The sequence below is a fragment of the Vespa mandarinia genome, chromosome 18 (assembly GCF_050613455.1).
Source record: "Vespa mandarinia isolate Hongniang chromosome 18, ASM5061345v1, whole genome shotgun sequence".
Lineage (NCBI taxonomy): Eukaryota > Metazoa > Arthropoda > Insecta > Hymenoptera > Vespidae > Vespa > Vespa mandarinia.
Genome location: NC_140827.1, coordinates 1,134,383 through 1,152,500, shown reverse-complemented (window position 1 = coordinate 1,152,500; position 18,118 = coordinate 1,134,383). Strand labels below are relative to the sequence as shown.

At 27.2% G+C, this 18,118-nt stretch overlaps 2 protein-coding genes across 5 annotated transcripts in view; one reads left to right on the top strand and one right to left on the bottom strand.

Moving 5' to 3' along the window:
- Positions 1 to 11,062, top strand: part of LOC118445604 (glycogen synthase kinase-3 beta) — an 83,732-nt gene extending 72,670 nt beyond the window's left edge. The window contains exon 8 of one of the 4 annotated variants that reach the window (XM_085662480.1): positions 11,028 to 11,062. In XM_085662480.1, the coding sequence (XP_085518606.1) occupies positions 11,028 to 11,047 (20 nt within the window). In that variant the 3' untranslated portion in view covers positions 11,048 to 11,062. Of the gene's footprint in view, positions 1 to 514; positions 766 to 1,488; positions 3,084 to 6,450; positions 7,721 to 11,027 lie in introns of those variants that run through there. The other 3 variants (XM_085662478.1, XM_085662479.1, XM_085662482.1) reach the window with 3 other exon arrangements.
- LOC118445605 (leucine-rich repeat-containing protein 58) lies at positions 8,224 to 15,046 on the bottom strand. The gene is made up of 5 exons (XM_085662487.1): positions 14,490 to 15,046; positions 13,107 to 13,582; positions 12,595 to 12,811; positions 11,580 to 11,769; positions 8,224 to 9,477 (listed from the first exon to the last, which is right to left on the bottom strand). The coding sequence occupies exons 2-5, from the start codon at positions 13,577 to 13,579 to the stop codon at positions 9,311 to 9,313; spliced, it is 1,047 nt and encodes a 348-aa protein (XP_085518613.1). The 5' UTR covers positions 13,580 to 13,582; positions 14,490 to 15,046; the 3' UTR covers positions 8,224 to 9,310.
- Positions 15,047 to 18,118: the final 3,072 nt, after the last annotated feature.

Below are 18,118 nucleotides of genomic sequence, written 5' to 3'. Positions count from 1 at the left end.
TTTTTTTTTTTTTTTTTTTTTTTTTTTTTTTTCTTAAGTTTGCTTTACTTTTTATGACATATTTCTTCATACTCCGTCAATTGCACGAATTTATGTATATAGAAACATCAATGGAGCTAACTGTTTTGTTTTCTCCCCTTTTGTGGTATTTTTTAATAATATTTTTTATTTCTTCTCTTTTCTTTTTTCCTTTTAATCAAATTTCAAATATTAACAAACGTTTGCGTACGTGTGTGGGTGTGGGTGTGAGTGTAGGTGTGTGTTATTTTTATTGCTTTTTCTTTTTCTTTTCTTTTTTTCTTTTTTTTTTTTTCTTTTATTTTTCATTCTTAATCTTTTTTTTCAAAAACAGATAGCTCAATCTCCGTATGTTCTTTTATATATATATATATATATATATATATATATATATATATATATGCCTAAAAGGGACAAACTTTATGCGTTAGGTTGCATATCTAGTTGTCAAATTATGAATATTCTATTATAAATGTACATATTTGTGGCGTTTTAGGCTGACAGAGAAACGATTAATTACGAGAGAGAAAGAGAGAGATAGATAGAGAGAGAAAGAGAGAGAAAAAGGAAGAGAAAGAAAGAAAGAAAGAAAGGGAGAGAGAAATAGAAAAAGAAAAAGAAGAAACAGAAAGAACCAACGTAAAACATCTCAAGACTTGAAAATATAGTTTATTGATTATATTATCATAATTATAAATTAATAATATTATTAATAATAAATCAACATTTCGATTTATTTTGAGTTTATCTCTTCCGTAGTTATAACTTTCAGAATTAGAATATTGGTATCTAAAATGCTTATTAAAGGATTGTTATAAATAATATATATATATATATATATATATATATATATATATATATATCAATTCTCTCTACCAAATGAAATTCTTCATGCGGAAAGATTAATTAAAGGAAATGGATAAGATACATGTTTTTTTGCTGGCAGCTGATTGCACATACAAACTGATAATGATGATGATAATAATGATAACGATGATGCTGATGATGATAGTGATGATGATAATGATGATGATGATGATGATGATGATGAATGGATTTCACTGTTTGTTATTTAATCGTTTTTAATTATTCATTTGAGGCTCGGACACTTAGACGATTACAAGCACATAATTGACATGCATAGTATTCGATGTTGGAGAAAAATTAAGTGTAAAATAATTAAAGTCTACATTATTATATATATATATATATATATATATATATATATAATATATACGCACATACACACACATGTGCGTGCGTGTATGTGTATGTATGTATGTATACAAGTAGATTAATTGATTGATTAATTAATTAATTAATTAATTAATTTTAATAATAGCGATATATAAATGATATAATAATAGTAATAATACTGTGCTGTTGTATAAAAAGAAAAGGAAGGATAAGGATTACGAGAAAACGATTAATAGTGATAACTGTCTCTCACAAACGTAATCATTTTTCTAGTTTGCATGAAAATGATCACCGCTACCACTACAACTACCACAACCACGATCACCAATTCTCCTTAAACCCGCATCATTTTCAACTCTTCTTGATGCACGTGTTAAATTAAAGAAAGAAAGAAAGAAAGAAAGAAAGAAAGAGAAAAAAGTGTAATGATTGTATAAAAATGATTAATAAATTAATTCAATATGTATATACATATATAAGATAATACACACACATATGAAGTATAAGTGAACTCTCTCGATTGTGTAATTTGTTTTGCTCGTTGTGTTGTTTTGCCATACTCTATCGTAGATTATATTTTTCAATCGATTCAGTTATTTTTGTTTTTTTTTTTCTTCTTTCTATTTATTTTCTTCCTTTTTCTTTTTTTTTTTTGTTTGTTTTTTTGTTTTTTTTCCTTTTTATTTTTTTTCGTTGCATCTTATCGTTGTAATATATTGTTATTATTCGTCATCTTGCGTCTCAAAATGATAAAGTCGATCGAATTTCGAATCATTGAAATGAAACGTGGCGTAGTTATATGCTGTCTCATGTTAATAATATTCGAATCCTCCTCTCCAGCCGTTTTAAAAAAACAAATATTTTTTGTTAACGTAAGTTCTCTCTCGTGGCTTGAACTAATTTTACGATATTAATTAAATGACCTTGAGAAATCGTTCACATCATCAAAGTTTGCTTCGTTCGCACGTGTACGATATATATATACACATACATACACATATATATATATATATATATGTGTATGTATATAGAGTGTGTCAGTTAATTGGAAGTTGATTTTAACGATAGAAAAAAATATTTTTCACGAGGTCTACGTTTGATTTGAAAAAAAAAAATTGATACGGTCAAAAAAAAACAAAAAGAATTTCTTCTGAAGGTCGTATCTTTCAAATCACGAATGTCATCGATATTTCTTTGAAAAATGGAATTTGATACTTTTTGTTTCCTCCTCTTTTTTCTTTTTTTTTTTTCTTCTTTTCTTTATTTTTTTTTTTCTTCTTTTCTCTTTTCGTTGCCTCAACAAGAAAAAAAAATTGTAAATCGGATATGAAGAAAATTCAAAATATATTATAAAATTTATCTTGTTGTATAATTACTGTAAACAACAAAAGGTATCGTCTTCAGAATTTCAGAAGTACCGCAAACTTATTTATGATACGCAGCTTTGTTAATGACACTTATAATTGTTCTCGATCTTTCATCCCAATGAGCAATGTCAATTTTTGCTTAATGTCTACTCCAACTTTTTGACGGATCCGTAAAGAAGAAGAAGAGAAAAAAGAAAAAAAGAAAGAAAGAAAAAAAAAAGAAATTACATCATCGTTATAAATTCTATATATCTTGTAAAAATATTTCAATGCGTAACTCGTACTTTGTACATTGTTTTAAAATTAAAAAACAAAAAAAAAAAGGCAAAAAAGAAAAAAAACCGAAAAAGGCAAAAAAAAAAAGAAAAAAAAAGAAATACACGCTTGACAAATAAATATCGTAAATAAATTTGTCGTATTGATAAACTTTGGAAGGCGATATTTTTGTGTTTTGTGTTTGCGGTAATCGCAAAAAAAAGAAAAAAAAAAAATAAATAAAAATCATAATATCTCAAATTCGTCACGATCCGCTCGACAAGATTTTTTTTTTCTTTTTGCAACAGAAAAAAAAGTCAAGTTCCATTTAAAGATATCTCGATTACGTTCATATTAAGAAGAAAAAAAAACAAAAGAAAAAAAGAGAAAAAAGGAAAAAGAAAAAACATGTCTTTCGGATAAAAGTTTGTTCTTCGTATTAACCACACCCTCGCCTCCGCCCCCCACCGGTTCCTCCCATCTCTCTTCGAATCAAACGTGTCCTCTCTCAAAAATCATTTTGTATAACAATATGTAATCGAAATATTCACGTTTCCCAATTTTAAAATGATTTATCCTGTACACGCATAACATTTTTCCCTTTCATTTCACTTTAATTGAAAAAAAAAAAAAAAAAAAAAAAAGAAAAGGTATTTCATTTCTTTCGTATGTCATCATCCAAATTCGGCGCATTTGGCTTTCATCATAGTGATTCATAAAAATCGTCTGATTAAATCTAACGAAATAAAAAAAAAAAACGAATTCGAAAATGAATCGCAGGATAATCGTGTATGTTTGTGATCCAACGATTAGATTAGTATTATGTTGAAGTTATTATTCTACATAATCATTTACTCATGAATAATGATTAATGATTATAATGATAGTAATAATAGTAATAATAATAATAATAATAATAATAATAATAATAATAATAATAATAATAATAAAAAAAAATAATAATAATAATAATAATAGTCCCATCAATCAATATCCTTTGAAGATAATTTAGATAATCCTCGATACATTTTCGAATCGTCTTTTGTATGTAACATCCTAATTTTTTTAATTAGTTTTAAAAAATCATACTGATGCTTCTAAAAATACAAAATAAAAAAGCACACGTTAAAAGATAAAGAGAAAGTGAAAGAGAGAGAAAAATCTTTGAATTAATAGAGCCATACTATCTTTACATTTAATGTAAGAGATTATTCGGTAAAAGCATTTTTTATATATCAAAGAGAGAAAGAGAGAGAGAGAGAGAGAGAGAGAGAGATTAATATATTTATAGGCTTTCCACTTTTGCATTGAAAATCTGTCCACGAAACGTTTCACGCTTTCGTAGTGTATAATAATGATTAAAGAAAGAAAGAGAAAGAATAAGAAGAAGATGAACGTATTGCGAGACTGATGAATCTCAGAAATAAAAATGAATGAATGGGGAATAAAAAAAAAAAAAAATTAATAAAAGAAAAAGAATTAAATAGAAAAGAGAAAGAAGAAAAATGGAACAGAGTCCCGGCACCAATCTTCCATAATAATAATAATAATAATAATAATAATGATAATAATAATAATAATAATAATTATAATAATAATAATAATAATAATAATAATAATAATAATAATAATAATAATAATAATAATAATCTACATACGCTACTTTCATAAAAAGCACACATTATGCGCAACGGATTAATCGGAATGAAAGAAAAAAAAAAAAGAGGTATATATATATACATATATATATATATATATATATATATATATATATATATATATATACATACATATATCAATCGAATATGAAAATAATAAAGTTAACCCGCGTGTGTTCTTAGACGATTAATCCGCTTCTTTCTTATTAATATCATGGTCTAAAAAAAAAAAAAAAAAAAAAGAAAAAAATTTGCACAAAACAATATCTATCATTTTTATCTCGCGTAATTTTGACAAGTAAAAATATCTTATACTTAATATTAGGCTATCTATTTTGTTGGTTTCTCTGTAAATAAATGATGATGATAATGATGGTAATGAAGATTATAATAATAATAATAATAATAATAATAATAATTATAATAGTAATAATAATAAAAATAATAATAATAATGATAAGAATAATAATAATAATAATAATCATATAGTAAAGTAGTCATTAAGACATTAAGATTAACGATAACAAGAACAGTGATATTATTTCTTTACGTCTTCATCGGATAAATATCATTCGAGAAATGTTATGGCAAATATTACATAACGTTTCGTCGAAGAAGAATTAGAAGAAAAAGAAAAAGGAAGATGTAAGAAAAATAAGGAAATGATTATCGAATTGTTAAAATTTTACACGGTTTCAACTTTTAAATATGCCGCGGCGCGTCGTGTTTTCTCACAATTTTGCTTTTTCACGCGACAACGATAGGTTCGTATATCCTACAAAACGTCTGACGTTTCGTTGATGTGGGGATGTGACGCGACGTTGGATTGCTCGAAAAGAGAATAACAAAAAAAAAAAAAAAAGAAAAGAAAAGGAAAGGCGCGCGCGAAAATTTATTAAAATACTCTTTTCAGAATTATATATCCTCTTCTTTGATCGGGAAAGGATTTTTCAAAAGGATGTCGCGGACGCGTGAACATATTATATTCCTTGAAAAATTCGCAAAGGTCTTTTTCACGAGTTAGTTGATAAAAAATGAGAGAGAGAGAGAGAGAGAGAGAGAGAGAGAGAGAGCAAAAGAAAAAAAGAGAAAAAGAGACAGAGAGAGAAAGAAAGAGAGTCGATCAGAAAAAAATAATCAATCGAGTTTCAATAATTATTTGTTTATTCTATCTTTCAATCTAAATGAAAAACTATGATTTAATCATGTAACTCAATGAGTCCTTGCTATTGTTTCTTCTATCTAATGTTGATAACAACGAAAGAAAGAAGAAAACACGGGTACGATTGTTTATACAGAACAAAAGGTTATAGAGAAAAAAGGTTATAAATTAAAAGAAAAAAAAAAACAAACAAGCAGAAACAAAACCAAAAACCAATAATGATATTATTATTATTATTATTATTATTATTATTATTATTATTATTATTATTATTATTATTATTATTATTAATATTATTTTTATTTTTATTTTTTTTTGTACGTTTGTTTTACAATCCTCGAAACAATAACGCGTTTATCCTGCACGACATTGTGTGTGCCCCTCCCACCCCCTACCCCACCTTCGTTGCTTTTTTCTCTTCACTCTGTGGATTAAGATATATATATATATATATATATATATATATATATATATATATATGTGTTATAATATATCACAAAGTAAAGTAAAATAGAGTAAATTATAATGTAAGAAAAAGAAGGGATAGATAAGATAAAAAAATAAAAAAAAAGGATAGAGAAAGAAAGAGAGGGAGAAAGAGAGAGAGAGAGAGAGAGAGAGAGAGAGAGAGATAGAGAGAGAGAGAGAGAGAATGAAAGAGATGAAACAGGATAGAAGAGAAATAAGCAACTTTTTTTTAAATAATATTTCTAATATAAAATAAAAAATAAAAAAAAAAAAATAAGCCCACGACGGTCGCTCTCTGTTTACAATGCATAATATCGTATTCTAGAGGAGGAGAAGGACGTCAAGGAGGCAAAGGAAGAAGAGGATCAGGAGCAGCAGGTGGTCGACGGCGAGTAAAAAGAAAAGAGAGATAGAATAAGAAAGAAAGAAAGAAAGAAAGTAAGAAAGAAAGAGAGAAAGAAAAAGAATTGTAAAAAAAAAAAAAGAAAGAAAAAAAGGCCAATTTTCCAATGGATCTCTTCTCGCGGCGGCAAAATGAGTTAGACGATAGTGATCATGATGATGATGATGATGAGGATGATAGTAATGATGATGATGATGATGATGATGATAATGATGAATATGAAGATAATGATGATGATGATAATGATGATAATGATGTTGATAATGACGTTGATGATAATGATAATGATAAAAATTATGATAACGATTACGATTATGAGAATGATAACGATCGTTGACGATTGTGACGATCGTAATAACATGATGAAATAGCATTGATATTTGGCCGAGTATGGAGTGAGTTTTTAATGTTACTCGTGAATGTACGATATTAGGGAAAAATTGTTTAATATACATAGCGACACGTAAAATAATAATAATAATAATAATTAAAAAAAAAAAATACAAAAAACAAAAAAAACAAAGAATATTTACTACGCAATCGAAAATAATAATAATAATAAAAAATACAACAACAACAACAACAACAACAAACAAGGATAAATAAATAAATAAATAAATAAATAAATAAATAAATAAATAAATAAATAAATAAAAAATATGTAACAAAAAAGAGTAGTGCTAGTTACTACGGTGAAAAAAAAAATAAAAAAAAAAATAAAAAAACATTACACGGAACATGCAGACATACAGATAGACGGATATATATATATATACACATACACACACACGCGCGCACACATATGCGCGCACACACATAGAGACAGACAGACACAAATACACACACACACACACACATGTATACATGCCTATGAGATAAACGCGCGCTTATTAAAAACAACAAAGAAGGAGAGAATTAATTATCGATAAATATCGACGAGCGAAAAGGTGGAAGATGAGGGGGACGGGGAGGTTGACGGGCTATAAAGGGAGAGGAGGAAAAGGGCGAAATTGTAGAGAGAGAATGAATTGGGCCAATTATTTTGGCTATAATTAAAGTGTGTGTTAGAGAAGCGTGAACGTTTTTCTGTCTTGTAAAAGTGGTAATGGTACGAATAGATGAGAGTGTGTGCGTGTGCGTGTGCGTGTGCGTCTACGTGTATGTGTATGCGAATGATGGAGAGAAAAAGAAAGAGAGAGAGAGAGAGAAAGAGAGAGGGTGAAGGAAATAAAAAAAAAAAGGGGTGATAAAGGGAAGGAGATGTGTCTTCAGAGCAACGTCGTTTTGGCAGCAGCACGCGGTACGAAAGAAGCCTGAAGCATGTACATACATATATATGTATGTAATATATAAATACAAAAAGCGCATATATATATATGAATATATATATGTATGTATAGGTAATTCTATGATGATTACACTATGCGTAAATAAAAGTAGTAAAACTCTTATTACGATTACTATGTTTACAATTATGGCGATTATTATAATTACCGATGTTCTATAGATATAAATAACTATAAATAAAAAGGATAAAAAAAAAAAAATAATACCTACCGTTCGTTTCGCTCCGTTTAATTATCTGTTTTTAGTTTTACAATGATTATATAGTCGATATCATACTTGTAGCATATTGCTGAATGTGTTTAAGCGAGAATCGATCGCCTCCGTTAACGAAGGCTCTATATAATACTATTATTATTGTACATTTTTTGTGGTTTATTTAACAATAAAATATTAACAATAATGTTGACAAAGATGCTATTTACTTCGAATGTGTCATTGCAAAAGCATACGAGCGCTAATTATTATTATTAACACCCATAACACATGTTTATGATGTCGATCAATAACGCGCTCGCGCGCGCACGCACGCATACACACACATACACACACACGCGTGCGCGCACGCACGCACACATACGGAGACACATAGTTGAAAAATTTTGTGCCGATCGAGAAATATATTATCTCGTTCAAGAGAAAAAGTAACAAGAAGAAAATAAGAAAAAAGAAAAACAAAAAAAAAAAAAGATAAAATGAACCAACAGTTTTTCTTAATTTTTCTTATCCTCCATCCATTTTTCATGACAGTTTAAAGAAAGAAAGAAAAAAAAAAAAAAAAAAAGAGGGAGAAAGTTAGAATATAAGCTTATAAAAAAGTCCGAAAAATTCATCGAGACTAGTAATCATAGATATATATATATATATATGATATATGATATATATGATAAATATATGGTATATATATATATATCATCTATCATATTTTAATCCTAGTTGTATACACTTTAAAATAATTTCAAATTGTGCACATGGGTTGTACTATAACCCAGGCACTTTTGAACAGCTGTTTTTATTTATCGTTCTGTATTTATACAGAATGAATAATTTTATCTCCAAAAAAACAGACTGTATATATTCTTTATAGTCACAAAAATAATAATCAATAGATATCAAAAAAAATACATTTCCAATTCTGTTATTATAAAAAAAAACTTAAATAAAATATTATAAAAAATCATGAATCATGCAACGAGCAAATTGTTTAAATTGAGCTTAAAATTGATCCAGGATGTCTTATACTATACAACTAGGTTTGTAATTTATTAATAACATTGTAAGAAAAAAAAAAAGGCATACGCTGCTAAACTAGCTATTCTATGTGTCCGCCATTGATCGGTATTTTTTCATAGTTCTTTTTTCACGTTAAGACACAAATAGATTGTACGAAGGATCGAAGTGCCAGAGATTTGCTGTACCAAAATTATTTTCATGATCATCAGCCAAGGAGTACCTTCCTTATCATCGCTCCACTGACAACTTCCTCTTCGCTATCACGAGGTCCGATGCATTTACTGCTACACAGGTATTGGAGCAATGGCAAACGATACTTTCCGCAAAAATCGACGAACTTAACGTGTTCGACGCGATTATTGAAAAATACACCTGTAATTAAAAGAATATAAACAATGAAATATTTTTTAAATAATAAAGAAAAGATTATGATAGAAAGAGAGAAAGAGAGAGAAAATAGTTTAATTGTGACGTGTATTTGTATATACGAAAGAGACAGAGAGAGAGAGAGAGAGAGAGAGAGAAAGAGATACATATACAGGGTGGTGAATTTATCTAACGATGGCATTTAAAAGATCTTAGTTGGTTTTCGAAACTAAGAAAAAAAAAAAATGTTAAAGAAAGAAATTGTTCGATAGAAAAGAAACGATATTCCGATTAATGTGAAATTTTTTATGAAGATAATGAAAAATCTTAGAGATTTCCAGGTTATTGAATGTTTTTTATTTTTATTTTTTTTTTTCTTCTTTTTTTTGTTCAGATGAACCAATATATTTTTATTAATTGCGGTATCGTATTTAAAAAAAAAAAAAAAAAAAAAAATGAATTCCATCGCATAGACTTCGACACATTTTTTGGAAATAATTAATGAATGATTTCTTTGTATTAGATTCATTTCATAAGTTAATGGAGTTTTTTTTCGTATTGATCAAAATAAATGACGTTATATTTTATAGTTACCGTTTCTTTCTTTTTTGTTCAGATGAACCAATATATTTTTATTAATTGCGGTATCATATTTAAAAAAAAAAAAAAAAAGAAAATGAATCCCATCGCATGGACTTTGACAGATTTTTTGGAAACACTTAATGAATGATTTCTTTGTATTAGATTCGTTTCATAATTTAATGGAGTTTTTTTTCGTATTGATAAAAATAAATAACGTTATTTTATAATTATTTTCTCGTATATAATCGTATGATCCACGTGTGTTTTATTAAAATTTATTAATGTTCCCTTTTTTTTTTTGTTTTGTTTTCTTTTTAAGTAATTGCGTGTCAGGTTAAATTTCTTCGTGCATGGTTTTAAGAGTGAAAAGAAAAAAAAAAAAAAAGAAAATAAACTTTATATCACGATAGTGTCGAAAGATCATTTTAAGATATATTTTGCTTTAAAAGTTTCGCCAAGAACAGGCAAAAGTCTGTTAAAACGGCAATAAATAAAATCTGCAAAATTTATGATCCATTATTAGTATTAAACAAGGTCAAAGATGTTTAGAACGTTAACGTTTCGAAAATGAACGTTCGTCTTGGGGAAGAACAAAGATCAGGTAATCCTTTTAAAAAGCTTTATAGTGTCAGGATATTGAAAATATAAAAATCAAGATAAAAAGAAATTGTAAATCATAGTGATAATTATATCTTATGTTGAATTAAAGTTGAACGTAATTCTTCTTTTCTTTTCTTTTCTTTTCTTTTCTTTTCTTTTTTTCTTTTCTTTTTTTCTTTCTTTACGTTGCTTTAAAACTTTACTTAAAAAAAATCGCACATTATTTTTAGAATGATCAAATACTCTTTTAAATCGATTCTAAAACGATAGCAATAAATTTATTTATTGTCTTATATATAACATGAAATATATGTATATCATGAAGTTAAAGATAATCGTATAGTACAGATTCTGAAGTTAACGTTTTTTTGCAGTGAAACAATATAAATTATAAATGGATAAAGATCAAGATCAAGGGCCAAGGATCAAGATCAAGATCAAGATCAAGATCAAGGGCATTTGTGAGCCAACGAATTCATATATATTCAATCCATTTATACGTTACGATATTGTAATAATGAAAATATATCGATTCATAGAGAAAAAAAAAAAGATTCATCAACGATTCAAAACGTCGAAACGAAAAAGTCGTTAAAAAAAAAAACAAAAACAAATAAATAAAAAGAAGGAAAAACGTATTCGAAATCAATCAATTTCTTCCTACGATCTTTGTTCTTTTTCCTTTCTTTTTTCTTTTCCTTTATTTTCTTTTTTCTTTTTTTTCCTCTTGTATTATCAAAAAAAAAAAAAGAAAAAGAGAGAAAAAAAAAAAGAAAAAAGAACACCAAGATATTTCATGTGTGCGCGTTCTAATTAAATGAAATTACACATCCCTGTATAAATATAACATAATATGATAGCGTATGGCGAAAGAGCATATATAATCTTTGTAATATGACAAACATCGTCAAAGAATATTTCCTGACCTTTACACTTGGGATTAACACAACGGTGTCCACTGTTCAAATATTCCACGAGATTTTTAGGAATGTGTTCCTCGTCGTATTGCATATTGTTCGTTTTAATAATTCGTGCAGCCAGTTCCAATAACGATGGGGGATTGTGCGTCATGTCCGATACAAATCTAACCACAAGAGGATTGTCTCTTAGAGAAAGCTGAAACATGAAAGAGAAAGAGAGAGAGAGAATACACTCATTTTAATCTATTTATGCGTATGTATGTATGTATATACGTAAATACTTATTTACGTATAATATTTATATATATATATATATATATATATATATATATATATATATATATGCGTACACTAGCTGTATATAAGGTATTTATTACTAAAGATAATAAAGTCATACGATAAGAATGTACGCTATAGTCCGAGCGACGTTAGTTTTAAAATGTGAGAGAGAGAGAGAGAGAGAGAGAGAGAGAGAGAGAGAATGTCTCATTTAAAATGAGAAACTTAATTATTTTTCTCTTTTGATCGAATGATATATAACAAAGAAAAGAATGTTACAGGACAAAATTACATCGTTAGAAACGTAATATCTTTTCGTTCAAATATATCTCAAGGTCGACAGAAAATTTCTATCCTTCAAATCTGTTTCTCCCTTTTTTTTTTTGTTTTTTTTCCGTTTTATCAATTATTATATTAATATGATAACATAAACGATATCGTTCTATTAGTACTAAAAGCAAAGAAAAATGAACGAACGTATGCACCGACGATGATCTTGATATCTCTAGCGAGTGACCTTGAAATAAAAAAAAAAAAAAAAAAAAAAAAAGAAAACGACCATAACGAAAAAATGTCCATATGTCATCGTATTCCTTTCTACGAATTATACATAAATATTAACACGCGTTTAATATTTTTTCTTTCCTTTCTCTTTTTCATATAATTCCAATCTAAAAGGTTATCAATTTCAAATAGAACTCGGCCTTTATATGAATATAAATAAATTAAATTTAAATGAAACCTCTGTCAAACATCTCAACGTGATAATTTCCGTTGGCAGTGTCTTCAATCTATTTTTGTGAAGTAATAGCGATTTGAGATTCGTTAGATTCGCTATTGAACTTGGCAAACTTTCCAGCATATTGTCGCACAGTATCAATGCTTGTAAAGACTTTAATTGACCTAACGTTGAGGGAACTTCGGTCAATCTGTTGCCTCCCATCGAGAGTACCTGCAATCTGTTAAAAGAAAGAAAGAAAAAAAAAAAAAAAAGAAAAAAAAAAGAAGCAAAAAATTACAATTTTAACTTAGAATATCGCGAACGTGTATATTACGTATATTTCCTTGAATTTTCATTTTAATTCTTCTCTTTTTTCGTTTTTTCTTTTTTTTTTTTTTTTATCTTTTTAATTTGTTTTATTTTTTTTTATATATTTTTTTTTTTTTTATCTTTTTAATTTGTTTTATTCTTTTTTTTTTTGTTCTTTTCTTCTTCTTAAAAAAGAAACAAGAAAATAATGTAAAAAAAAATACCGTTGCAACTTCCATAGATCCTTGTTGATCTCCGTAATATGATTACCACCGAGATAAAGATACTTCAAATTGTATAGATCGAGTATTTGTTCAGGAAATTCTCGTAATCTATTTCCGCTTAAATTGAGCTCACGTAGATCCGGTAAATTTTCAAAGCTTTTTGGCAAGGAATCGTTTGAGATATTATTGTGTTTTGCGATTAAACATGTCAATGGACAATCACCAAGGAAATCCGGAAGTCGATTCAATCCGCAGTTAGATATGTCCAATGAATTCAAATTTGTAAATCGAATAATACTCGATGGAAGATCATTTATACGATTTTGATGGACCAAAATGGTATCCACATGTTCAGGACATTTTACCGTTATAAAATGTTCATCCAATACGTATGAGTCTAGCATCAGGTATGATAGATCCAACGTTCTTGTGTTCGCATCGGAATCACTCGAATCCGACGTATAGTTCTCCATAGTCTAGAAAGAGAGAGAGAGAGAGAGAGAGAAATGAAAAAAGAAAAAAGAAAATGAAAAAAAAAGGTAATATAATTTCTCAAATTAGTTGTTTCGCAAAAATACACGAAGAGAATTACATAAGTCGACTTATATTGCACGTCGTAGCGATAAACGATGAAAAAAATAATAGATATACATATAAAGAAGGAAGAGGAGAAGGAGGAGGAGAAGAAGAAGAAGAACATTGATTTCTGATAAAGTCGAACGGGTAAATGAAAAGCAATATCGTGACAAACATTACATAGACTCCAATCATGGCGCGTAGCTTGCCATTTTATTATTACTTTCTTTCATTCTTTTTCTTTTTTTTTCTTCTTCTTGCTTAAAAAAAAATATACACAAGCTAGATCGGGATTCGTTGGGGAAAAAAAAAAAAAAAAAAAGAAAAAAAAACATCAAGAAAGGAAGAAGAACCAAAGTAGAAAAGAAAAAGAAATGAGAAAAAGTGAGAAATAAAATGAAACGATCGTATTTTAGCGAAAGTCATGCTAATGCGATCGATTTATTATCGCAAAAGAAAGAAAAAAAAAAAAAAAAAAGAAAAAGAAACAAAAAAAATAGGATATACGCATATACGCATCTTCAATTTAAAAAGAAAAAAAAAAAAAGAAAAAAGAAAAAAAAAATACGTATATGTACGTATAAATATTAAAAAATGAATTGAGTAATATTATTTACAATAATTTGTTGAGAGTTCCTCGTAATTTCTCGAGGCTCGTGAGATTATTTTTAAATTTTTCCGCCAAAATGAATGACGATGGCTACGACGACGACGACGCGAGAAAGATAAGATGGGAAAGGTTAAGGAACGGAAAGAGGGAGAGGGAGGGGGAATGGTACGACGCTAGTCAATCAGAAAACGACTTACCTGAGAGATGGCGATCTTCGCTTTCGCCTCTAACGAAGTATCTATAACTCCGTTTCTAACGTTTTCCTTCTAAGCTCTCTCTCTCTCTCTCTCTCTCTCTCTCTCTGTCTCTCTTGTTTTCTCTTCTGTTATTTTATTTCTTCTTTATTTTTCTTTTTTCTTCTTTTCTTTATTTTCTTCTTTTCTTTTGCCTTTTATCTCGTTACTCTTCTCCCTTCTTTCTTTCTTTCTTTCTTTCTTTCTTTCTTTCTTTCTTTCTTTCTTTTATTACAATCTTACTTACACTCGTTCGTCCGTAATCGTTCAAAGACTCATTCTGATAATATTTCCTTAAGACGATTTAAAATTTTCTCTTTGTCGAATTCGAATGGTTTTGCGGTTGAATTTTCTTTCTTTCTTTTTTTTTCCACTTTCTTTTTTTCCCCCGTTTTTTTCTTTTTTCTTTTTTTTTTTTTGTTTTGTTTTTATATTAACACCAACGGACAAAATGTTCTAAAGAAACATATGATTTTTCTAAATGCAATGATCGAGAACGCGCGGATCGCGGGACTGAACGATAGCTGCCTTTATCAGTTTGCTTTATAAGCTCTCTCTCTCTCTCTCCATCTCTTTCTCTCTCTGTCTCTCTCTCTCTATCTCTCTCTCTCTCTCTCAGTTCATCGAGTGCCTATCGACACGAGACCCACGCAAGTATAATATATATATGTGCAGAGCCACCAGCAAATGGCAGTGCCGTTGCAATCCGGACGCGTCTATTTTATTTGTAACATCTTTCGTTTTTCTAATTTTTTCTTTTCTATTCTTTCTTCCTTTTTTTTTCTTTTTTTTTTCTTTTTTGAAGAAAAATATTAAGAAAGAAACTTCGTTCGAAGATCTCTCAATACGATATACATACATACGTATATGCACCAATCTTTTTTTTTCTAATTTTTTTTTTTCTATTTTTTTTTCCTTTTTTTTTCTTTTTTTTTTTTGTTTCTTTTTTAAAGAAAAATATTAAGGAAGAAACTTCGTTCGAAGATCTCTCAATACGATATGCATGCATACGTATATGCATCAATCGTTTGTCATTATTTCTCTTTTCTTTGAACTCTTTGCAATCGTGATATTAACGAATCGCAAAGGAATGCTTCGTCACTTGTTGTTGTTTTCAAATATTTACATTCCTTTTTTTTTTCTGTTTCTGTTTATTTTTCTTTTTTTTTTCTTTCTTCCTCTTTTTCTTCTCCAATGTACATGCGACTCTTGTCGTTTAACAACTGAGATAATAAATGATAAAATATACGTATGTAATTTCTTATTTTTCATTTATCCTTGTAACAATCTGTACGACGAAGAAATAAAGTGTGACAAAGAATTAACAAAAAGAGAACGATATCAAATGTTATCTTTTTTCTTTTTTTTTTTTTTTTATTTTTTTTATTTCTTTTTTTTGTTTTTTTTTTTTTTTTCTTTAGTCAAAATGAATCCTCTAACACACAATGAACGAGATCTTTTATAATCTATACAAATTTGATTAACTTTTCTTTCTTTTTATTATTATTATTATTATTATTATTATTATTATAATTATTATTATTATTATTAATAATAGTATTATTAATATTATTATTAATATTATTATTAATATTATTATTATTAATATTATTATTATTATTATTATTATTATTATTATTATTATTATTATTATTATTATTATTATTATTATTATTATTATTATTATTATTATTATTATTATTATTATTATTATTATTATTATCATTATTATTATTATTATTATTATTATTTCTACTATTATTATTATTCAACATGGATAAAAATAAGACGCGTAGGAATTTAGCATACTTGTGAAAATTGCAGTTTTCTTTTTTTTTCTTTTTTCTTATATCGTGAGATATAGACCGTAGATATTATAATGAAATTATATATATATATATATATATATATATATATATATGTGTTTGTGTATACGTTTGAATTATTATTAAATGAATTTAGATCATTTGAAAATTGAACAAAGATCTTTGTATAGTTTGACCATCACGATGACATAATAGTTGTGAAAAATTGTGAACTGAAAGGAAAGAATACAAAGAAAAGAAAAAAATAAAATAAGGAGAAAAAAAATGAAAACGAAATAGACAATTATAGATTCTAACCTAGGTCAGGGTGAACAAATGGGTGGCCTATGCTTATGCTTCATCTCTTTCGATAAAGTGGAAGAAAACGATCTCCCACTATTTGACATTTTTGTGTCACAAGAGTTACACAATTAATTTTTGTTTTTTTTTAAGCATGGATTGATAGCTGATAAATTTAAATAGCGGAGGGAGGGAAAACGGATTGATTGTTCGGTTGCTATATGTCGAGATAAAAAAGAAAACAAATCTAAAAATAGTAAGTAACTTAATGATAATAATAGTGAAAAGCGAATAATAGTGTATAGTAGTCTTGTTAATATTACATCTAAAAAAATTCCATAATGGACGTAAGATATAAGCGTAAGAAAATCACAATCGAGTATTGGACTATTCGTAATATTTCAATTTGTATAAAACTTGAAAATATAAAATTTTATACGTAACATTGAAAAATTTCAATTATATAATGAAATTGTCATATCATATACATACGTCTTTTGAACGATCAATTATAGATCATTACGGTATACTCATTTTAGTTTGAAATTTAACACTAATACGATATATAAGTTTATATTTTTACGATATTTGTTCTTAGATACAATAGAATGATCGTAATCAATGTTGTAATATATTTTTGATAACTTTTGTAAACTGAAATTTAATTAATGAAAGAAATATAAATAAAGACACATTAATTAAATGTGATAAGTTTTATGGCTTAAGATATTTCTTTTCTTTGTTAAATGTAAATAATTTTAATATTTGTTTATTTACATAAATTTTATATTAATGTAAAATTTGTAATTCGATAAGAAAATTTTTAATAGATTTATAAAAGTGAAGCTTATGTTATGTTTTGGAATGAATAAATCATATTAACCCTTTTTTCACAATAATTTTCTCAAATAATCCCAATTTTAAATTAAACCTTTATAAATAGGAAGGATTCCTTTTTTTTTTGGCTTTTGCTATTGGTTAAATTTTATATTTTAGATTAACATGATCACATGTTTTACATCATAAGTTTACGTCTTGTCAAATTTTCTTGTCAAATAGTTCTTTAGATCTTTAGATCCGTTTAAATGTAAGATGTAAAACTAGGAATTTATCAATCAGAGTTTAACTATCATGACCTTCTACATTTTTCGATTGCAAGACATAAATCGTAATAATGAAAATTTCCGTAAAAATGAAATTATTATGACTTATGTCCAACTACATCACATGTATTCCTGTTTTTAATTTCGATTTTTAAAAGATTTTATTTAAATGTAATACGTAAAAACGGTATACAGATATTTTGAGGTTATGTAATGGTATTATACTTTACGATATTGAAATTATCAAGAGTATTATGTTTTTATGTTTGTAATACAATGAAGATACAGCGAGTATTATTATTTGATACGTAAAAATTATATTTTCGCGTAATTTTAATTTTAGTTCTATACAATTGGGTACAATTACAATCTTCTAGATATATAT